The following is a 24,458-nucleotide window of genomic DNA, read 5'->3' on the forward strand; positions in this document are numbered from 1 at the left end:
ACCCACCAAATTCTGCATGCTAAAAACTCTGTCCAGGCTTAGCACTTGGAAACCTCCAGGAACAGTGATTTCAGTGTCTCTGACCAGCAAACACAGCCTTTAAATTATCTTCCCTTTATGGTCTCATCTCCAGTGACCTCTCCTGCTCTTTTATGACCTCTGTCTCCCCTTTTTCTGCCATGAACTTCTGTAAAGTCTGACTTCAACTCCTCAGCCAAAGAGATGCTGAACCTGCCATGCCCTTGGTAATCCACACCAGCTCTGGCAAACCAGAGCTGACATTCTCAAGCACTTCCCATTTCCTAGGTCCCTGACAGAATTATCTATTCCCCATGTGACTGAAGCATGGAGGAGACCAAAGAACATCTGAGTTAAGCATTAACCAGCAGAGGAATCCCAGCAATCTCCCTGACAACCTTAATTTAGTCTGTTTGGCCTAGCAGAACAGGCATGCTTTAAAACAAGCAAAACAAGCGTGTTGCCAAACCCGAGGAACTGCTCTCTGCCACCTCCTGCCAGCCTATTCTCAGGGCTGATGTGAGATCAGATGATTGTTTGCCAAAACAATTCAGATTTTTTCTGCCCATTTCACTGTAAACAAAAATGATGACAGAAATACCAGGCACTTATTCCAACCTCTTGTCCTTAAGCCATCAAAAAAATGAGGGGAAAAAAACCCTTAAAACACCAACCCAGAGCTCCCTCAGCATCAGTTATGAGTCCAGGTGCTCATAACACTGACTTCAGTAAAATACTCCAGTTTACACACTACTGCTATAAAAACAGGAACTAAATTCTCATTATGAGGTTCTGTCACATTCAACAAATTGTATGAAACCTGAACACCTCCCTCAATTACCTAAAGCAGAAAATAAATGAGTTAGTAGTTCTGATACAGCTCACCTTTCATTACTTGTGTGTGTACAAAGTCATCAATTGCCTTACAGAGAAATACTTTAAAGCATTGCTTTCCTTCCCAGCACAGATTCTCTCCCATCAGCCCAGTCCTACTTCCTGACAGTCAGGAAAAAGTGCCACTGATCAGGCTGCAGCCCCTAAAACCCCACAAACAACCCACTGGACTTGGCAGGCCAAGCACCACAGCACACCTTTCAAATGAAGAGAGCAGGGAAATCAAAACCTCCCACCTTTCTATTCTAGTTTCCCTTCCCTCAGGATAATGACTTCAGTACCTAGCCCTCTGTCACCTAGAGCCATTTTTATCATATAAAAATCATTCCCCTGGACTTCTTCCCAAGGATTTGCCTAATTTCAGCTCCTGTGCCAGGAACCAAAAATACTTTCTCCTCTCTGTGTAGCTGCACAGCCTCTCCCACCAAGCCCTTGCTCAGCACTCCCCTGGATGTGTGAAATAAGTTCTGGGAAGAGGCACACTCCTGTCAGCACACTCAGAGCTCCCTGAATCCCACCTAGCACATGACAGAGCACAGCTTGATTCATCTCTCTAACTCCACTGAAACTTGATGAATCGTAAGTTACAAAAATGACCTAAGAAAATCTCCACACCCAACCGTGAGGAACTTTGTAAAGGAACTCGGGGACATGCACAAACAGCGTGGCTTCTTTGCCACAAGTCCCAAAACACCTTTCTCTTACTTGCACAAGGCAGAGAACAGGGATGAGGTGCAAAAGTGCTCTCCCAGTGCCTGGAGACATTGCCAGCCTCAGCAGAACAACTCCTCATTCAAAATTAAAGCAGAAGAATTTTGTAGGATTACTTTTCTGTATAATGGATGAGGCCTTTCCTTGATTACAGGCTTGTTCTTCCCTTACAACCCACGGCAATTGCTGATAAATCTGCCTGTCCAGTCACCCCAACTCAATTTAAAGCACACCCGACTCCCACTCCTTTTTCTCCCTCAAAAGTAAATCTCTGTTCATGTCAGGTTGATGAAGTATTTGTGTACATCATGTCCAAAGTGAAAAAACACACCTTCCTGTTCAACCCCCTCACTCAATTATACCATCAAAGGCCAGTCACTTATCCCAGGGCAAAACTGTCTTTCAGAATGCTCTGATTTGAGCAACATATCCCTGCTCTGATCCATGGTGCTGCTGGACTGTAATCATCCACCCCCTCAAGAAACAAAAGCATATTACTGTGAATGAAGTCAAATAATAACATCATGTTCTTTTTTTCCACTAAAGGGAACAATGAAAGTTTATTCTAGGGATTCTAGAATAACAATAGGCCATGCAATAGAAATAGTCATCCTGTTCAATCCAATTTTGAGCTCATTTCACTTTGATTTTTCAGGCTGTGAGTTTCTATCAGAACAGAGTTCTCTGCTACTAGAGCAAAATTAAAATTTATTTCCACAGCTTCCAATAGAAGCACTTCCCTGGGTGATTTTCAAATCAGTTCCCTGCAGGAATCCTCAGGCAGCCTTCTTAGCTACTTCAGCAGGAAGCTGTAAAAGTAATATAAACATACCCAACGGTGTTGTTTATACAAAGTTCATCCTACACAAGGAAACAAGAATTTGTTTCCAATAACACCATGAAACAAAACAAGACACCATATTTGATAGTCTTTTGCCAAAATATACACGGTCACTCTTCATACAGGTGCACTTTAAGTCATTTGGGCTCCTGACTGTCATCCTCTGAAACAATTACAATTTTCAGTAACTTTCTATGCCTCAGTGCTATATATTTACCAACTTTCCCATACTCTAACTTCATCTTCAGTGACAAAAAACAAACAAACCAAGAAACCCCCAAACAAACAACAAAAACCCAAACTGCAGTTGCCAGGTGGAGTACCTGTAAGCTCTAAACTTCAATACTAACTTTGTTTCACCAGCATCTGGGAAAACCCTGGCAACAGGTTAAATAAAGTTTGTAACTAGTACTCTCTCCAAGGAGAAGACTCAGGAGTTTTAAATGTCTGCTACACTGTTGCTCTTGGAAATACACCCAAGGACTGAGCTAAATGGGGTCGATTTCAATGCGTGAAAGTGACAAATGGAAACAATCGAAGGTGAACACTGGCACATGGTTTTGCTTCTGCAATATTTATCAGTAGTGGTGCAACCCAGTGATGCTGCCTTGAACTCCACCTGTATTTCGACTTATCAGGTTTGTCAGCAAAAGAAATCAAAGAGCACAGCTACAATACACAAACTGCAGTCCTAAAGGGGAGTTACGTGCAAAAACAAAACAAACAAAAAAAACCACCCAGGTATTTTTTAAATTCTTTTCCCTTTAAGGGAGCCGTTCCATTGGTAAGCAGGTGTTTCGCATCATGGTCAGCAGCGTTCTGGATTGTTCACACAGAGCGAGCCGCACCCCGCGCTCTGTCACCGCGGTGGGGCCGGGGCTGCGGAGCAGCGCTGTCCCCATCCCTGTCCCTGTCCTCATCCCTGTCCCCATCCCCATCCCTGTCCCCGTCCCTGGCCGAGCGTGGCAATTCCCACGGCCCGTGCTCCAGCGCCCACCCCCGCGGGCAGCGGCCCCGCGGCCCGGCCCTTCTGAGCGCTGCCTCTGCGAGGAGCCCCCCGAAACGCCCCCGGAACCCCGGCGGCTTTCAACGCCTTTAATCCCCGGAAAGGCTCCCCCGCCCCTGGCCGCGCATTCCCCGCTGGAAGCGCCGCATCCGCGCCCCCTCCTGCCGCTCCTCGTCCCCGAGCCCGGGCCGTTCCCCGCCCGCCCGGCAGCGCGCTCACCAGCTTGGGCTTGTTCCGGCTCTCCTCTTCCGCGGCGCGCCCGCCGCGCTTCGCGTTCATCCTGCCGGAGCCCAGCGCCTCCTCACCGCCCGCGCCCGGAGCCGCGTGTCCGTCCATGGCTCCGCGGGGCTGCCGCTGTTCCGTGCTGTGCCGAGCCGAGCGCTCACGGCCGCACCGGCCCCATGGGCCCCCCGCGCCCGCTCCGCCCGGGGCGGCTCCGCTGCTGCCCCGGCCCCGCCGCGCACGCGCACGGCCCGCCCGAGCCGCCGCGCCTGCGCGCGCCTGCGCAGAGCATGGCGGAGCTCTGAGGGGAGCCCGGAACGCCCCCGGCCGCCCTGCCGGGATTTATGGCTCCGGGAGCGAGTTCTTCCCAGCCCTGCCATGGGCGGCGTCACCTTCCGCCGGCCCAGGTGTCCGCACGCCCCGTCTCACCTGGCCTTGGGCGTGCCCAGGGATGGGGCGGCCGCAGCTGTTCGCAATCTGTGCTGAGGCCTCCCCGTGCTCACAGGGGATAATATCCTAATATCGTAATATCTCATCTAAACCTCCGCTCTTTCAGCGTGAACCCATTCCCCTGTGTCCTGTCACCGCGTGCTTTTGTAAATAGTCCTGCCCGGTCTTTGGTGAAAGTTGCCGGCAGGTTCTGGAAGGTCCCTTGGGCCCCCCAAAGCTGTCTCTATCTTCTCCAGGATGAGCAATACCCGAAACATCCACCCGTGCCCTACAACAACAACAAATTGTTTAAACCGTTCCTGTGGATTCCAGAATCCCTTTGACCAAGCCTCGCTGTGCAAACCAAAGGTCTCTCAGAATGCTCAGTATCAGCATGGACAGAGGGAAAATCACGGTTCATCTCTGGTTAATAAAGGTGTCGTGTTGACAGATGTCTTGGTATCAATGTCACGGCTGTTTTTAAGAGAAAAAGACACATTTAGTGGTGGTATAGCTGAATCTGTGCTTGCTGAGCTATGTTGGGACAGCAGTCATGAGCACCTTCATGATCTGTTTTGGTGGGACAAGGGCAATCCTTTGGAGGCCACCCTCAGATATAAATATAACTGTTTGATATAAATATATCCGTTTGATATAAATACATCCATTTGATATAAATACATCCATTTATTGCCCTCTAGGAGAGGGTCCCAGCTCAGCACTGCTGCCACAGGGGGCTGTACTTTTGAACAGGTACGCAGGACAGAATAGTGAATTTCTGCTCTCTAATACAGTGATACAAAGCCTGAGATTTGCATTTCTCTCTGCATTTCTTGTGACTCTCAGGCTTACCTGAGTACCAGGGGAAATATTTATCTTTAAAATCCAGCAATGAAAACCTGTTGATAAAGTCTGACAATACCAGCTTTCAAATAAAATGACAGCTCTAAAACTGGCAGGGCTCTTAAAGTAGAATCTTGGCAGCAGAAGTTAGGAGGTTATAAAATAGGCCAGCTCTGTCTAGCTGCTCTGTTCTAAAATTTCCTTTGAGGTTCATCTCTTCATTCCTGTATAAATCTTCATTATTTTCATTCTGTTGATTTCAACAATAATTATTTGGACATAGTTTATGATACCATCTTAACCATACCTAATTTGGAATGATGAAATTAATAAAGTAATCATGAATTTAATCACTTGTTTGCAATGTCAGGCAATGCAATGTTATTTCCAACTACATCCATTTATAGTTTACAGGATCTCATTCTACAGCAACAGTTTAACAATGGCTAGTTAAAAAGAAAGGCTCAAGTCTAGTTTTTTCTTCTTTTAAATTAGCTGTAATGACTATTTTGTGTTTTCTCTGCTGCCTCTATTTTTCTGTATTTAGCAGCACCCATATTTGGAGCACAAAGTTCAGTCAGTCAGAGAAAACAGAATAATTTCCAACAGCCTGGCATCTCTATGCACAAATTTAAGAGTTTTTAAGCCAAATTCTGTAACCCTATTTCTTCAGCCTAACTCTTAAATGCTCAAGAACTTTTTGTCCTCAATTTTTCTAAATTTGCCACAGTGCTGCTCACACTGCATTAGCCAAGTGTTCTTCAGTAAACCTTTACATTGAACTCACCTCTAAAATTCAGGAGCAGCTGGCACAACATGCCAAAAATAATTTGTGGTTTGAGGGAAAGCAAGTGCACATGTGAGAAATCGAGAAAATTGAGCAAATGTATGGTCAGGCCTTGAGTTAATTTAGTTTTGATGGAGTGAAACTCAGATCACATTCCTGATTTTAGCAAAACATAAAGAAACCCATCTGAAGTCAGGTATGGGGACACCACACATCACTGAAAACACAGGAGATTTGTTGTTTTAGTGCTGGTACATTGTAATTTCTGTACCCTTGTCTGAGTGATGGAGAAAAGATGTGCAACCATCAGTCTGCAGCTGCATCATGTGATGAAAAGTCATCCCACAGCTGCTCTTAGTTCCCCTTCCTGCCTTTGCCTGCTCTCCTGGGACAGATGGCTGCTTGCTTAGCAGAGTTATGTCATTTTTTTAGCTCTGATTTACAAATGCTTTGCAAGTCTCCATTTGGGGTTTTCAGCTGTGGCTTAAAACTGTTGTTTGTGTTGTACAAAACATTGCTACGGGATTTGCTGGAAACCTGCTTTTGGAAAGCTTGCTATAGATCCAGAGTCATTAGATCCACTTCACAGCCTCCTCAGCAGAAGTTAAAGCCTGTGGTTTTCTTGTTGAAAATGGTTTTAGTCCTACTGCTGCATTGTAGTTTTCTTCTCCCACCCCACCCCAGTTTCCAGGACTGAGAAGCAAATATTCTGTGTATCAACCAAGGACCTTTATGGCCATATAAACTCTGCAGGTAATTCCAAGCAAAAAGAGTGAAGAAAAATAATGTAGCTATCCCAGCTAGGAAAAATTTGCATGGAAAAGCACCACAACAGCAAAAGGAAACAAAGAAAAAACTCTCCAGAAAACCACAACTCTGCTTAAGGCAAGCAGACAAACCTCATTTTGGCAGACACTGCAGTGCAGCGTTTTGGATCAACTCCGAGAGCAACAGTGTGGCCTGAGGGTGGAAACGAGGAGTTGTACAAACTGTTCTTAACTTGGCTTCATCTCTGAAACAAATGGATTTCAGAACTATTTATTACAAATAACATTTCACATCACTGCAAACATGTAACTCCAAAAAGCCACTGCTCTGTAGGTTTCATGTGGAATCTTAGTCCCAGTCAGTCACACAACCACAGCAGCTCACAGAGATCCCACAATTACCTTACAGCAAAATGATCAGACCCTGATAAGCACGAAGTATCCTGAGCATCCCCAAAACGTGCATTATTTTATATCTGAACTGATGAAATAGTCCTTTGAGGATGACTGGGTAACCCAGAAGTGTGAGACCTTACAGCTGTGAACATTCTCCCTCTAAACAGACCAAAAATTCAATCATGCAAGGTTGCAGAAGGCACTCACTCTGAGTCTATCCAAAAAGGAAAATTATTCTGGATTTATGAGAATTCATATTTCAGTGGTAGAGTTTCCATTTCCCAGAGAAAGCAGAGGCTTCTGCTTGAAAAATGCAGTTGACAGATCACCATAACAGCAAATTCAATTTTCAGTCCCTGGGAAATGTTCTGTTCTCCACATTTCTAGAATTGAAGAAGAAAGTTAACAGCGTTGTAGTCTTTGTTCTAACTGCACTGGAGGGAAAAAAAAGGAAGAAAAAAGTAATTACTCTGTATGCTACCAGAAGAGAAAACACAGTGTTTAACTCAACCACAAACAGGAAATATGTTGCTAAGTCACCCAGCAGTACATTCCCAGCTTTTCATCCAGAAATTCTATGTCATTAGCACAACCACTGTGCCACAACAAACACACCACAACCCTTCCCCTGCTCCTGTTCAGCTCTTCTCTCTTCTTCATCAGTGCCATCACTGCAGTCAGTTTTTGTTCTCCTTTCTGCAGTTTTAGTTGGAATCAATTTAAATGTAGGAATTTTTAAAAATTCCTGAATTTATCCTCAGAAGGAAATCAAGTTAAGCTTGTTTACAGTGCATGACAATGTGGTAAATAACAAGAAAAGCTTGGGGTTGAATAACTTATCTTAACAGGTGGGAAAATAGGATTAGAAGTATTAACTGCTAAGCAATTAAAATAAATGAAGAGTGTTAATTGCATATGAATACTCTTTATTGACAAAACTACCTCACTTTCTAAAAATATTCTCTTTGACTACTTAATAAATATTATTTATTTGCAAACTTAAATCCACATAAAATCCACTCACTGATAATTCCAAGAGTTATTTGTTTGCTAAAGCTTTATTTAATCTAAACCATAATTTCCTGGCTTTCTAGAGGCAATAATTGCCATTATATATGTATATATATAACATTCTATAGTGTTTCTGTAAATGAAGCCACAAGAAGTAAGAATCACACATGTATAAAATTTATTAGTGATTCCAAGGTACATTAAAACATCTTATATTAACCTTTCAGCAGTGACATTTCACATTACAATCATGCACAGTATCCCAAATGTTAATTAAAACTGTGGCTGATCCTGAACATTCCTTTAAATGGCTCAGGATGACACTTGAGCAAGGTTAATTCTCCATGGCTGCAGTTTGTTTTTAACCACAGCTCATTTATTGGGCTTTAAACTTTTCACTTCCAGGATAACTTACACATTTTGCCTTGTAGGAAGGGGAAGTTGAGTTTCCCACCTATTGTTTAGGAAAGATTTCATGCTGAATATGTTGGGGAGGTAATTGTGCTTTCAGCAAACCTCCAGTTCAACCTGCCTGAATCCAGCTCTGATTTAAAATCTGAAGCTGGATGGATTATACTATTATTAAATGACACAGTCAAAACAGGAAATTTACTTGTGTTGAGGCACTTTTTTCATTAAACTAAATATTTTTTTTTTAATCTGCAAAAAGTCATTAGAGATTTTAATTTACTCCAGGCCAGGGTCCCCTAATACTAATAATAATATTAATAATAATAATACTAATACTTAGGAAACAACACATACAGTTTTTAGGTTTATATTTTCCAAAGTGTTACTTCTCTGTTACAATTGAAGCAATGAACTGATTTAGGTGATTTGTGTTGTCACTCTTTTCTCCATTTTGACCACTCAGTCTGTAATTCTAGATCCCAACCAGCTTTATCTTCTCCAAAAGATTTTCTGCTTTCAGGTTTTAACAGAACAATAAGAAAACAGTTCTTGCTGCATTCATGCTTTTTAGAAACAAGGAATGTATAAAAAACAGCACAGGATTATTTCAAAGGACAACGTAAAAAATATAAGAATTTTTTTTGCTTGATTTTGGATATTTCTCACAAGAAAAACTAAGCAAACTGCTGATAAAGGAAGTAATGATAATTAGTTAATAATTTATTCTCTCTTTTTTTTCCCCTTTACCTTTCAAGTATCCTATTCCATAGAACAATCAGAATTTTTTGAAGTAGTACTTCTATTTTTTTCCCCAACATTTTATATTCAGGACACAACTGCTCGGTGTGAATAAAACACCTTTATGTCTCATAATACTTCATGAGTTTTCTTCCAAGCCTGAAAGAACTGGAGATGATCTGTACAAAGAGAAAAAAAAATGTTAGCATTGTCACTAAACACTATATCCCAGTTTTTAAACATACAATTATTATTCCTCATATGTGCTACCCAGTTTTTTACAGTACATCTTTTTGATTTAGAGTCAAATCCCAGCAGTGACTGTGGATTTAAATAGAATATTCAAGGTCTCAAGTATTCAAGGTAAAAGCTACTCATTTTTTTACTCTTTTTCTGTCATCTCTGGTGTTTTAGGCCCCCAGCACCTCTGTTTTGTCTGTCTCTGACAGTGCAATTCTGTCATTGTCTGCAGTTCTGCAGAAGGAAACTGAAAAGCTGTTCCTTCCCACTGGGACTTCTTTTTTTTCCCCTTTGAGGGCTCCTGGAAGGTTTTTCTCTCTGTTCTGAACATCTCCCCACAGCCCCTTGGCTGAGTTCACAGCTCCTCTTGCTGTGGGATCTTCCCCAAATTGTTTAGGAAATATCTTTTGATGTTCGTACCTCACAGCACAATTTGCTTCTCAAACATGACTGAACAATCAAAATAAACTCCTTTTATTTACTACAAGGCTTCCCTTGACCACATTCAGCACTTTCTACATGTCCTGCTTTTGTACATCTTCACAGCTTTTCACAAAAACAAAATAGCACAGCCATTCTCTTAATAATCCACATTTCTATAGCTGCCCAGGGCTGCTCAGAGCACAGAACCAAACTGGGTGTTTAATGATCAGGCTGGGAACTTTCCTACTTTGTTTATTTTTTCTACAAAGAAAACTCTATCACAGCGTTTATATTTTCTGTACATGATACAAACCCCTAACAAATAAGAATTCTGTGGTGCAGGGGATGAATAATTATCAGTGGAGTAGTTTGGAATGTCTCTCTCCATAGCCCATACTTCAACAAGCAGATTTCTGGGTGGAAATAAAGCTCATTTTTGTGGAAATAATGCACGTGGTGAAGGCATTAGTAATGCTAATGAAGAGCTTCCAGGCAGATGGACAAAAATAGGCCTGATTAAAGCTAAAGTTCATGTTAAGAAATCTTTGTTCAAATTGTTCAATGGAAGAATACAATAAAAACTTGTGGAATGTTCACCTGTGGTCATTGACTGTTCAGGATATTAATAATAGTTTCACCTACAAGAAAGAGATGGGTTTTTATTTTGCATTTGTTCTGCCCTTGTGGGTAGCACTTATCATTTATTGGTGGTGGATGGAGGGGCTTCCATGGCCACATCTGCACCAGAAGTTTTTCCATGGCCATGCTAACTCCACTAAAGCCCATTTTTGGGGAGAATAAAGGGACTTATTTTACATGTGTGTCCTTTTCCAGGAGCTAACAGTGGGATTATTTAAACAGCTTCTTTCAAGGAGGGTAAACCAGGGATAGGATGCAGTTCTTCAGTATGTAAACTAATTTTATTATGTAATTTCATCATGTTATTTAAAAGGCTGACTTAGTTAAATATCCTGAAAAGCAGGTATTGCAGCTTTGAGGAATGAGAAGAATTATGCTCAGCAGGGATGTGTTTGGTGTACTCCCTGTGTTGATTTTGGTTCACTCAATATTTGGGTTTAACTTAAGAGTGTTTAGTAACTTGCACTGAAATCAACTACATGTTTATCTTTTCTGAGGGAAAAACCTGGCTCTGGAGTCAAACATGCACCCTTGTCATCCAGCACAGTTCCAGCAGCATGGGGCTGTGTAAAATACTGCAGAAAACAAGGATCTGCTCTTCTTCTACACTTTTGGCTTGTTCTGAATTATTATCCCTTTTGTGTCTGTTAGTTCCTTAAATATTGCTCACAGTGAACTTACTTGTGGAAAGCAAAATTCTGCAACCTGTAATCAAAATTCTCTGCTTGTCCACTTAGTCCTTTTTAGAAATGAATGCAGATGGCATGTGCTAAAATAATGACAGTGAGAAGCAAGATTAACTCTGATCTCCTCCTGCACATGCACAATTGTCTATTTTTAATCAGACAAGTGGCTGAAGCTGAGTTTGAGGCTCAGCCCAAGAGAACACACATTAGGCTTCATTTAGTGTAAGAAGAGGTGGCTCTCAGGGTGGCAGTGGTTTGTATTTCCCTCACTTTATCCACGTGCAAAGTGGATTTGTTCAGCAGCCTTAACATTTTTTTGTGATACTAAATTAATAAGGGAAAAAAAACCAGTTCTGAGCTAATCCTCACCTGTAGTGTCCCTTGCTCTGGCAGAGGGAACAGGCACAAATGTGGCAGTGAGGGATTACCAGGCTAGCAGTAATATTCTCTCACCTTTAACTCTCCACTAACAGTGCTCTGCTTCACGAGATCTGACAGTTTATATTGTGAAAATTGGCAAGGTTTGTTATCCTTTCCTGCTGCCACCTTGACTTAGGGAGCGACACCACGAGCCAGGCTGCCACAGTTCCCAGCCATGTGTTTGAGAATCAATAGAAATTGTGGAGAGGGCAAAGTCTATAGGCTGAGGGCAAGTTAAGCTCATCAGCCATATCAGTAGATATTATTGCCTGTTTCTGGGTCAGAACCCTTTGTCATCGTGGTCTTTATTGAGTGTTCAGCATTAATCCAAAGATGCCAGTGCAGAGCCCTCTCCTGCACAGGTCTGTCTGGAGGAACACGAGCCCAAGCACGTGGCAGATGTTTGTTCCCTTGCTCAGTGCATTACAGGAAGGTGACTCAACACTCCAGTGATAAGGGTGGGACAAAAAAAATGCAAGTTTCATGTGTGGGAGAATATAGGTTCCATGTGGTTATTACCCATTTTTTCTTAAGAACCTGATGTTTCTGACAGTGCTAAAATTTCAGACTAGAAATGGTATGGAAATCTGTGGATGAAATTGTCCAAGGAGAGCATAGCAAGAAGAGAGAGTTAAAATCCAGAGGAGAGAGCACTGTAATCTTCACAGACAGCTGGAGAGAGACTGTCCACAAGAGGCTCTGAAAGAGAACCAGTAGAACAAGAGGAGCTCAGGGCCAGGGGTGGCTGTGTCACCTGCTAAAGGTGTCTGATGGCACAGGAAGGGTCAGCATTTCCCAGCTGGACCACAAGGTCCTTCCAGACTTCACTGAGTGCTTTCCCTGCAGTCTAAAGGGGTGGGACTGGCTCTGTGGAATTTGGGGTTCTGTAATGTAAATTATGGTTTATTGTTTGTTGGGGGATTTGTCTCTTTAAATTCCCCAAAGGCCATTTGAACCTCCCACCCCCTAATTAAGGAGATTATTTTAACAGCCTGAGGGCAGGGGGAGCATTTTCTCCCCGGGGGCTGCGCCTGTGCAGGTAACAACTCCTTTGGTTCTGAAGTTTTCGTTGTAATATTCCTCTTTTTGTATGTCTAGTTGTTACAGTTCTATTAATGGAATGGTATTAGCTGGAAGTTGCTTCAAATTTTTTTGGGCTTTGGTGTCAAGACTTTAAAACCTTTGGGCTGCAGTGAAAGGAATTTGGTTCTCTTGTTCCTGCCTGTTACCTGTTGCTTTCTTTTGAGTAAACCAAACATTCACTGCCTGGTGCTAAGTGGATTGCAGAAGTGATCTGAGATAAAATTCACCTGATTTAAAAAAGCAGCTGATTTTAGCTGAGCTCTTTGAGCTGCCGTGTGCTCTCCCAAATTCCTGCAGTGATTCAGGAGGGGAGATTGGCGAGGAAGAGGAGGCAGAAGCCCCTTCCCAGCTCAGGGGCTGCGCTCTCTGCCCAGAGCTGGCTGCAGGAAATTGCCCCATTGTGAGCAACAGCTCTGAGGATGCTGCAAACCACAGCCAGGGGAGGGGAAAAGGCACAGCCTGAGCTCGGCGTTTTGCTGGTTTAGGGATTAAAAAGGGGGAAAACGTTAATAAAAAATTCTGAGTGAAAATAGGAGAGACTTAATGAAAGTTATCCATGTAGAAATCATAATGCTCCAACCAGGGAAACTCATTTTTATCTACTGGGAGTTTGCTTGCGTGGCCAGCAAGGATTTTACAGGTGTTTTATTAGTGTTGTTCTTAATGAAATAACTTCTTAAACCCAAGTTATGCTTTTAAGTTGCTGCTTTATGTTCTAAAGCTGCTGAAATTTCACATTTTACAGTGTCTGTTGGAAGCTGAAGGTGCCTGAGAAGTGCCCCAGGCAGTGATGGAGGCTCTGTTTTACCAGCCCTGTTTTTATAATTATATTTGTAATTATATAGAGCCTGTATTTGTAATTCTACAGAGAGATGGCTTTTGTCTGACTTGGATGGGAAATATCAACATCCAGTACTTTTATGGCAGCAGAAGAGCTTTCCTGGATTTAATTACTTTTAGACCAATCAGTTGACATACAGAGGAATGTTGTTGTTTATTTCTGGTCCTTTTTGCATCTTAATGTAATATTTTAAATAAACTGATGTCTTTAGGTCATCCTATGAGTTCAAAAGGCCGTTTGTGGTTTTGTTAGTTTTGTTCTTTCCCCTTTTTAATGAACCCAGCATAGTTGTAAAATGCTTTTATTTTTAAGATTTTTAAGTAATTCATAACATTCTATGGTTTGGTATGACTTAAATTTCTCAGTTTATCCCTTGTGCTTTACTAATTTAATCTTAGTGTAATCTGATTAACCGTGGTTAACCTGTTAAATTACTATTTGAATATTTTTCCAAAGCCAATCTGTGCTTTAACAAACCTATTTATTCTCTCCTTGATAACCAAATGCCTGTCCCAAGCCAATATCCATAGCTAAGGATCTACTTAAAGCTTATTCTGTAGGTGGCTTCTAGAACATCATGGCTTTTTCTGTGTAAACCACGGTGGGTTTGGGTTTTTTTCCTAGCAATACAACACTATATTTATTTCTAATTGGCAGCTGCTGAAGTAAGCCCTGGCTGCAGTGTGCTCCAACAGGAGAAGGCAGAATAAGTGGTGATGCAGAGCAGTGCCCAAAATTCCCTTTGTCTGAGCTGAAAGGGTGATGGGGCTCAGGATTGATTAACTTGTTTTAAAGAATCTTAATTTGTTTTTTTGCTAGAAAATGTGGTAAATCCAGGCTGTAGGGCTCAGGTCCTGGCTTTGAGGGGTGTTTGGGATTGAAGTGATGTCACCAAATCCTTTAATGCAATTCCATGGGCACTTGTTCATGGCTGACAGACTGGAGTTAAAAATGTTTTGACCCTATGAACGTTTAGAAAAGGGAGATGACATAATTGTGAGCAACTCCCAGTTTCTAACAACTGAGATGTTATTTTGAGTTTTATAACGAGTTCTTTGGTTAATTTGAGGGTCAGCTTTGCATTCATTGTGTTACACTCCCTGAAATCCTTAACAGTGCATTCCACAGATTTTGGTGAAATCTTATTTATTGTTACAGGAGAGGTAATCAAGTAAACATTCCTCTGCTGCTAAATATAGCAGCGAGCTGTTTATGAGTCAGAACTCCAGCAGATAATTCTGCATATCAGTGGAAACTTTGTTGGCTCTCTGCCATGTTCCTTATGTGAACAAACAACAATTTGGATCTTACTCCTTCTTCCCATTCCAGGAAACATTTTGCAGTGCTCACTGTAGCGAGGTTATGTTTGTAAGGGACTTGAAGAACCCCACAACTGCATCATGTAATTGTTCTGGAGCACAACACACAGCAAACTTGCAGATCTACATTGTTACAGCCATTGTTGATTAGTAATTAAGCTGTCAAGTATTCAAAACCATCATTTCCATACACATCAGCAGTTAAGGGCAACTTGCTGGATAAACACAGTAACACACAAAACTGGAAGTGTATAATTTTTACAGCACTTCTGAAAGACTTTGGCTGTTGTTGCAGGTTTTTAGGTGAGAAAAATGTATTGTAAAATCATATTAGTAAATAAAGGGGTGGATAATATTAATATTCATCATTTCTTCCCAACAACAATAACTTGGGGAAAAAACTTCCAGCTTTTTGTGTATCACCTGCCCAGTAAAGTTTCTTTTTCTTACTATGATCTATAGAATACAAAAGGAGCTGTTTGCCAGCAGCTTGTTAGAATTGCATAAATATGATTGCTAAATTGTGACCAATGCTTACACTCATTTCTGTATAAATATTTTCCTATGAAGCTGGCATAATAAGGAGCTTGTTATCAGCTGAGCTTGGTGGATCAGGGCAGTCTGTGCAAGCAGCTGGGCACTTGCTGGGATGGGGAAATGATTTCTGCTTGTTCCTGACCAGTGCCTGAAGCTTGGGCTGTGTGGCTGCCCTGGTTCCATCCATCCTGTTATGGATACATATTAATTGGTGGCTTTTGGCAAATATTAAAATGAATATTATGTGTATAAAAATGGGAAATTTTGTTGTGTTAACATAGTTTACTTTATTTCTGTTATTGATGAAACTTAGAAATAGTGGTGTAATACATATATGTTAGGCTATGGCATAGTATTAAAATAAAAACTGCTTTTGTTTGTATAACCCAAAGACTGAAAAAAAAATACAGCTGGAGAACCCCTGCATTTGTAAACTCTCTTATCCAGGTGAAGACAGCAGTGACCAGAGCTCTGGGGGAGGAATTTATTGCATTTCTGGTATCAGGGAATGTAAATCTTGATAGGTCTAAGAAGATTGATCTATTGGGAAGGGAGCAAGAGAAAACTAAACAGAAGAGCCCCAAAGATCCTAAGAAGAATGTATGAATATGTGTGAGAATTTATGGATATGTAGTAGGGTTCTGTTTTTAAGGGACAATCCTCTGTCAGTGAGGTGAATGCAGAGACACCTGGCCGTATCTGTATACTTGATTTTATTTTTTATGTCCTAATTGTCTTTTTTATTAAGCTCTTAAATTCTATAAAAAATATATAAACCTTGTTTTTCACACATCTGATCCCCCCAGAACTGGTTCCTTCTATGACTGGACAGCTCAGTGCCTTCTGCTGCTGCTTTCTGCATGTTAATTTACTAATTAACTCTAGGAAACACAGTGGCTATCAGAGGTGTTCAATAACTGCGTTATTTAGCATTGGCTCCTGGGCTGATATGAGCTGAAGCTAATGAGGTGTTAAAGTGATGCACAGCAGCCAAGATTGTTAATCTGGGTTTAGTGACACAAGCGTGAGAATTTTAGTGCTGCTTTTTCCAAATCAAGTATTCTGTTGTGAAAGCTGAACAAAGGAGTAGAGAAACTGGATTCTGTAAAATGAAATACATCAAAAGCATTAACAGCTGCCTATAATGCCTTCCTATGGTGGCAGCTCCTTCTTTGCATAAAAAAGATGGCTTAAATATATATATGCAAAAACTGTATCGCTTGAAATGAAATACATGCTTTTAAAACATTCTTTAATTATTAAAAATGTTAAATCTTTCTGCTTGTAGAATCATTTCTGAGAAAGAAGCAGTCTAGGTAGTTAGCATTTATAGCATCTTTAGATTTTTTTATTTTCTTTGCTGTAGAAATGTCTTAATCAGCAGCTGTATTGTGTTGTATGTTGTCCTCTTTGGAAGTTAAAGTGTGGTTCCAAAGTAGGTAGTTCTTGTATTAATTAACCTTTCACTGGTGACCACAAGTGGAATTCAGCTGCACAGAGTATTATTTCTGCCTGTCTCTACCTTAAATTTGCCTGAACTTTCTATTCAGCATGCTTTGTACAAATGAGAACAACCTGAAACACCAAGAAGAGGTTGGAATTATTTATTATAGTGATGAAGGACTGGATCAGGAGGCTCGTGGTAGCGGTGCATGGCAGGAATGTGCTCAGCCATGGGGCTGTGAGCAGTTTACAGGGCAGAGGCCCTTGGAAGGAAAAGCTCAGGGCTTGTGGATTTTGGCTTCTTGCAGCAGCACTGCCACTTCTGGGCCATGTTCTGGTGCTCATTTTTCCTGTTCTTCCCCAGCCAGCAGCCCTGAATAAACTGAAATTAATCTGGTTCATAACTGATAACGAGAAATCTTTCAGCCTCCCATTGTTACCCTGTTTCAGAGGTGGTTTTATCTCGGGGTTTGCACCTGCCTGACGTGACTGAGCTGTTTGTTGCTTTTGCTATTTGTGGTTTTCCAGGGTGAGGTGAAGCTGGTGGTCCTGCAGCAGTGGGGCTGTGCTGGGTCACTGTGGGGCTCTGCTCTGCCCTTCAGAGCTGTTCCACCTCCCTGCAGCTGCACAGCTTTGGCAACAGTGCTGGAATGTGAGGGATGACAGAAGGATGGGAAAACCTCATCTTGGAAGAGTCAGGGATCCTGGGAATATGTGGAATTCTCACCCAGCCCTTCTCTTTACAAACTGGCTGCAGTTCACTCCTACTGCCTCAGAGCTTTCTGGATTATAGCTGCTCCTACCTTTCCCCATTTCATCAGGAAGTTCTCCTTGTTCTGTCTTTCCTGAGACCAGTTCTCTTGGTGAAATGGCAGCATCGATTTGGAGACTTCAAACCGACTGTCACACCCATTCATTGATGGTGATAACATCACTGTAAGGGCTGAGAAATTTGGTATATTGGGGGAAAAAATAACTTGACTGACAAGTGTCATAAGCACAGGATAGACCTATGTGGATGAGTATTTATAGGAAGAGAAAGCATATGGGTTTTACATATGTTTTCCTGGGTTTCTTTTTGTTTGGGTTTGGTGTTTTTTTCTTGGTGGGGTATATCAGTATGTGTTACTAAGTGTGGACAAACTGGAGCTGTTGTTAGTTACTGATGAATAATGTGGCCACAGTGAGCAGGAAACAGCTTTTTGTCACATTTCCTTTGGGGGCTGCTGCTCACCAAGGCCAGCAGAGCTCCTGTGCCAGCTCTGGAGCTGCTCCCTGAGCAAGGGCTGGCTCATTTGTGCTGCTGGAGTGACAAATAATGGGATTTCACCGACTGTTCTGCTTCCCCTTGTGCATGTACAGGACTGAAAGGAAGCTTTCAGTAGTGCCAGTGATCTTCCTGCAGATGTAAGGATTGCTGCATACCAGATCTTTGAGTAATGCTGTCTCAAGTGCTCAGTTTGCTGCATGACCAGGGAAGATGTTTTTGTTTTAATGAAAAAGTAAATATAGACAAATTACAGCTTTTGAAAATGTGAGCTCTTAAGCAGCAAAATAAGCATAAATTTAATTTAAAGCATTGAAATGACTCAAAGTCTGCTTAAAACAGTGTGTTCCCATTGACAGACAAATAAAAGTTCATGGAATGCTTCTTGAACTTTGGTTTCTGTGGTAGCAAATACTTGTGGCTGTGGGCTTTGAGTCATGCTGCAGATCCGAGGTGGGAAACTGTAAAATCTCAATGGAAATGTCTGAGTTCTGCTTGATCCCTTCTGGGCATTCTGAGCTGGTGGCTCTGGTTTTGAGCTGGTGGCTGTAAGGGTTTTGTTTTGGCTTTGGGAGCTCCACATGAGCGCTGAGTGAAAGGGAAATTATCAGCACTGACTGACAGGATCCTTTAAACATGCAATGATGACTTGGATGTTAATTAAAACCTGGGGGAATGCAGCTGATGATGTCCCACTGCATTTCTGGAGCTGGAACACAGAGCAGACTGAGTCACTATTAAGCACTCCAGGAAAAGCTGTTAAAGGGAGCTGTACTAGACCTGTTGCTGCATGGAATTTTTAAGAGATTTACTTGGTGGGGGTGAGGCAGCAGGCCTAGCTCCTAGGAGAAATTCTGAAAGCCTGATGGTGTTTATATAGACAAAATTCTAACAATAGAGTATTCAATGAATGGGGAAAAAAAACATTGTTTTTGTTATTAGAAGACGCTGCATATATATATTTCATCTTTCTTTCATTTCTGTTTTTCTGAATGCTCTCCCTAATCTAATTCCTTTTCACATTGTCTGAACAAATCCTTTGCTTTGGAGAAAGGACTGCATACACTCTTCTTTCTACACTGGCTTTTTGCAGATAAGGCTTTTCCTTTCCAGACCTCATTAAGCAGTCAGTTGAGCAGCTAAATGAGTGTTCCAAGTGGTAATGGATACTTACTCCGTGTAAGTACAACAAGATTATGAGATACTGTGAAGCTGAGTACTTAACTGCACAGAATTATTTATATTACAAATAAGTGCAACAAGTAAATAACTCAGATGTTGATGATAGCCATGGGATATCCCAGCTGTTAATAGATCTGGGTCACTAGATAAGGGGTTTTGTTTCCTGTTTTGAGTCATGTATCTTCAATTCTGTATGTCTGAGCAAATTTTAGCCTCTTCCAAAAATAATTCCTCTTTTAATGCATTTAAGCTTGAATGGAATATGAGTAGGCAGAAAGCTTCCAGCCAAAGGTGTTTGTGAAAATCAAGTTGTGTTTTAGCAATGCAATCTGCACACACTTGAAGTGTTTATTTGGATTTGTAAGGTTGCAGGTGGTTGCCACAATGCTTAGAAAATGTTGCAAAACTTGCCTTGACTTCTCCAAGCTGGGGTTAGGGATACTCAAATATAAATGGAGATTAGATAGCTCATGCTTTGGGTGTTATGAAAGATCAAAAAAATAAAAACAAAACTAAGGCTGTAAAAGAATAATAATTATGATGAACAGAGGAGTTCATGAAGCCTGAATTCTCTAAGTGTTTTGCTCAAGTTCTCATATCTAAGGTGTAAACTCTGAGATCATTCCAGCAGATGAGGTGCTTGCCTCTTTCCCACCCAGTTTCCCTGGTGTATAAGGGATAAATCTCTGCTGTTTCAGCACAGAATGTACCATGGAGCTCTCCTCTGTGCTACCACCTATCTTCAAAGACATCTTAAAATCTGGATTTTGAGATCTCTGGGGGAAATTGGGTTAAAATGGGTATGGAAACAAGAGATCAAGTATGTATAGCATAGGTAGTTCAGAAACTTGGTGAAGAAATCCTCCAGGTTAATATCAGAGCCTTCTTTGTCAGAATCTGCACAGCATTTGTAACGTGAGCTGGGGAAGGCTTGAACTGTCCTCTGTCATCTGCTTGTATTGGTGCTCTTTAAATAATTAAAGATAACTTTGTTTTCCCTGCCAAGTGACTTGTGGAACAGTAAATAAGCAGTGGGAAATGTCACACTGAGTGATGGAGGTGAGCTGATCTTCATCATTCTCCCTGCTGCTCTCTGAAGCAGGTTTTCTGCATACAATTAGTTTTCTCTCAGTAAACCAAGAACTCTGTTTTCTCTTGTTATCTCTTATGAACCTTTTTACAAAGGCTCTGAAAAGCAAACCAGAGCTTTCCACCACCTTCAGCTTGCTTTGTCTCTAAAGTTACCTGGAGATTTCACAAGAGTTAGAGGCTACAGCACTATTATTTTAATTTTAGCCAGAAGAAAACCAATTCATAGCTGAGTCTTTGCTAATTATTTCCACTCAGCTTTGTTTCAGGTCAGACTTTTTAGTTGTATTTAATGTTGTTCCTTGTTGCTCTGGAAATAATCATTAAAGGGAAATGGGTCACCACCACTGTACACTGGTAATTCTGTGAAACAATTTGAAATGAACTTGCCTTTTCATAATGATGCTGCAAAGCACCAAATGCTTGCAGTAATAGGGGCATAATGTAATTAAGTGATAAAGTTTGGTTTGGTTTTTTTTTCCTGAAACCATAATAGAAACAAGACACAAATTAATAGCACAGGACAGTATTGCATCTTTAGGTGTTTGAAAAGTCAACAAGGTAACAGAAGATGGAGCTGAGACTGCAATAAAAGCTTTCTACAGATGATCTCTGACACCTGGAGAGCACCAAGTCATTGCAGTTAAAATCTGTCATTAACCTGTGGGCTGGGCATGGAATTTTGAAGAGGCTGTGGATCTCAGAAGGGGAGGTACCTGTGGGTAACCAGAGCATCTTTGTTCTGAAGGGCAGGATATGTTCTGATTTACCTGCATGGATTTATCCTCTACACAGAGAACATGGATTGCTGTTGAGGAAATTCAGGTTTTGACCTTTCCCAGTACAAAACAACCACCCAGTTTCTGCATCTTCCTAGGTTGGAGGTTTTGGAAACGGGCCCATGAGTAAGAAGAATGTTTCTGCTGTAGTGAAATCAGCTGGAAGCACAGAGCATGTGGAGACAGAGCTTTTCCAGGTGACAGAGGCAGACAGTTTTCTAGTCACCAGCTGAATTTCCCTTCATGCTGTTCCTCTTTCTTTGCATTTTAAGTCCTTGACAAACTCTGCCACCATGTAGTGCTGTTGTTGTATTTGAATTTCTGATTTAGGCAGGGAGCAGAAGCAAGGCTGTTCAGGCTTAACTTAAAACCAGAATTGGATCTGCTGAGTTTCTCATCTTTAGTCCCCCCCAGTTGTGCTGTTCCAGAATTCTCCTTCATGCTTTGTTTTGTAGTGCCTAGGGATAAAATAAAGGTCTTGGTCTGTGCTTAGGCAGTTTCTTCTGCAACTGGAGTGCATCAGAGTCCTGGAAAGCAGAGGTGGTTTAGTGTGAGACCCCACAAATGCTGGTTTTTGGGGTGACAGTGAGAGCTGGGTGTGGAAATGCTCTGATCCTGCCACTGGGACGTGTCATGGCCATGGTAAAAGCTAAAGGTGAATGAACTTTACCCTAAAAACAAACTCACTTGTGTGAGAAGTCAGTGTTCCTGCGAGGCAGCTGAGCCCTCTGGAGCACACAACTGCAGACAACAGCATGGGGTGGGAGCTTTACAGAAAATCAGGTATTTTATCATCATTTCATACCCAACCCCGAGTCTTCCACAGTTTTAAAATCCAGATCATGGAAGTGTCTAAACTTTCCAGGAATATAAACTTCTATAACAACTGAGATGATTTGACTGTGTTTATTCCCACATGAATAATTCCTGTATTTCTGCAGGTCCTGGTGTTGTGCTGTGGATGGAAGGAACATCAAACCAAACCACTGTTTCCTGAGTGTGCAGGGAGGACATTGGTGCCAGCACTGATTCATGGGTTCCATTGTGATTTATGCCCTCTGGAGCTTTGTCAGATAGGAAGTGATGATGGGACAGGAAGCCAGGCATTGTAAGAGAACATCCATGAGTATGTAACTGGAGGAAAAAGCTGCAAAAATAATTTATGGAAGATGTTATAAAGCTGTACAGTCTGTATGAAAATAGATCTATGATTGTGCACAGCTGGAAATTGTAATTGTTGAAAATACTGCGAGCCAGTGACTGATTTTTACGGGGGGAAGAGTCTGGTCTTGTGTTTGAGCAGTGTCAGAGAAAGCACTGGAAGGATTAAATCCCCCCTTCTCTCTGCCTTGTGTGAGCTCTGCTAATGAAAGTTTTCTGAAAAATACTTGTGAAATTACCTCAGATATACAACTTATAAACTAGCAATAAATTCTTCATCTTGAAGGCTGGGGCTTAATTAATTTAAAGCCAGTTTTTCTCTCTGTCTGATATAAGTTAACAAGTGACTGTGGGCTGGCAGCAATAACTGTGGGAGGAGAGGTCACTGGGACAAAGCATTCCAAAATCTCAACTAATACAGGGAACAATTAATAACCAATTAAACCTCCACATGTACCAGGAGCAATCTGAGCTTTGAGAGGCCGTGCTCAGCAGAGGAAGGCTGTCCCAGCCCAAAGCAGAATTACATTTATAGCTGTAATGTCACTGAAGGGTGATCCAGGTCTGGTTATTGCAGCTTTGCAGCGAGCTGTGACCCCACGGGGGCTGTTTGCAGACTCTATTAACAGAGCAATAAAGAAGTTAGAAAGAAGGAGTCACCTGTGTGATGGGTGAAGATGGGCAGAAATAAGGTTAGAGAAAATTGCAGCTGGCTTGGTGTCCCCTTTGAGCCCTGCTAAAGGAGGGTGCTGCAGTGTTTGTTCTGTTCCAAGTGCTGGAATTGAAAGGAAAAGAACTGAAATGGGGGAGTAGGTTGATGAGAAGAAAGATTATTGCTGAAATTGTTACAGCTTTTTCCAGTGTTCCCAAACAAGATGCTGCAGAGGGTACTTGTGTTAATTAGAGGAATGAATACAAACCAAAAATTTGATGGATTAACAAGAGGTTTTTCCTGCTGAAATCTGTTTTGTTTTTTATTATTTTCTTTGTGTGAGGGCCTGCCTTCAAGGTTTGGCTTTGTGAAGGAGCCAAAAATCAATATAAATATATGCTGGGAACAGAAAGGATTTCCACAAATCTCAGAAAAACATGACAATGGTGTGTCTTTCACTGTGAAATATCAGGTGTGGTTTTGGAAAACAAGTGTTTTGTGAAGGGCTCATTCTAATTGTTCCTCATGTAGTTTCTAAGCAGAATTCCCTGCTTAAATTAATTTGAAAGGAGTTTATGTACCTTCAACTTGGACTAAAATTCAGATGAGAACAGGAAAGTATGGAATAGTTAGGGATTTGCTTCATCAAATGCTTGTAATTCCCACTGTGACCCTTTATAACATCTAAAGAAAAGCAGGAATAAACACCAACCAAACCCTGGGTGTGAATAGAGCGTTCATGCCAAAATTCAGCTCTCAGATGGTGCCTAAGGTGGATCCTTTCTCATGTTCTGTACTTCAGACTTCATCTGGTGAGAATCCAGCAGCTTTGGGCTTTCCATCCCCTCCACTTGGGGTTTGTGGAATCCTCGGAGTTTGAGGGAACATCCTGGGAAAGTTCTTTATTCCAGTTTAACCATGGAAAGTTCAAACTCTGCTGCTGATCCCGGCAAGTCCCGTGGCACATTTGGGGATGTGATGCTTCCCTCTACCGGCCACACAGAGAGGAAATTCTATTGGGAAAAGAACAACCAATTTTATATTTATTGTAATTTTTTTTAAAAAAACCCCAGTTTGTGCTTAGGAGGGAGGAAAGGGGTTTTTTTCCCCCCTTCCCTTGTATGGTGGTTTTTATCTTTTTGATGGATGCCTTTGGGTTGAATTACATTTTGCTAAATGTGTTTTTTTTCTTCATTTTAAATTAGGTCTCCCCCTTCTCATTTTAGTTCTTTTGTTTTAGAGTGGGATCAACGGGAGTTCTAAATATCAATGTCTTTAAATATTTTAAATATAAGAATGAGTCCACAGGACTTGTACCAAGCTTCAGAGCTGTAGGAAGGGGAATCTAATATAAATATTGGGAAATTATTAAAAACAAAGGACAACCCCCCAAACAAACAAGGGGACCACCCCACTCCATTATGGAGTCTCCATATAATTGTTTTATCATTACAATTGTAACAATCAATTGGCTCAGCTTTCCTGCAAGTTCTGTGCTCTTTGCAGTGTAAATTCAGCTGATGCTGGCAGCTCTGGCCAGGGAGGTCCCAGCAATGCCAGTAAGGTGTGGGGTTTGTCTGCTGAAGGCATGGATAGCACTGGGAGATTGCAGCCATGGATAAC

General features: G+C 41.6%; 1 protein-coding gene and 1 long non-coding RNA gene across 6 annotated transcripts in view; one reads left to right on the top strand and one right to left on the bottom strand.

Annotated features, from left to right (window-relative positions):
* DIAPH2 (diaphanous related formin 2) overlaps nt 1-3,870 on the bottom strand; it is a 170,042-nt gene extending 166,172 nt beyond the window's left edge. For all 4 annotated transcript variants that reach the window (XM_015626236.3, XM_015626235.3, XM_015626234.3 and 1 more), the window contains exon 1: nt 3,690-3,870. In XM_015626236.3, coding sequence (XP_015481722.1) covers nt 3,690-3,806 — 117 coding nt within the window. In that variant the 5' untranslated portion in view covers nt 3,807-3,870. The remainder of the gene's footprint in view (nt 1-3,689) is intronic.
* A 14,098-nt stretch (nt 3,871-17,968) lies between these two features.
* Nucleotides 17,969-24,458, top strand: part of LOC109022623 — a 41,808-nt gene continuing 35,318 nt past the window's right edge. For both annotated transcript variants that reach the window (XR_004497298.1, XR_002001695.2), the window contains exon 1: nt 17,969-18,112. This is a non-coding gene — a long non-coding RNA (uncharacterized LOC109022623). The remainder of the gene's footprint in view (nt 18,113-24,458) is intronic.

The sequence above is a fragment of the Parus major genome, chromosome 4A (genome assembly GCF_001522545.3).
Source record: "Parus major isolate Abel chromosome 4A, Parus_major1.1, whole genome shotgun sequence".
Classification (NCBI taxonomy): Eukaryota; Metazoa; Chordata; class Aves; order Passeriformes; family Paridae; genus Parus; species Parus major.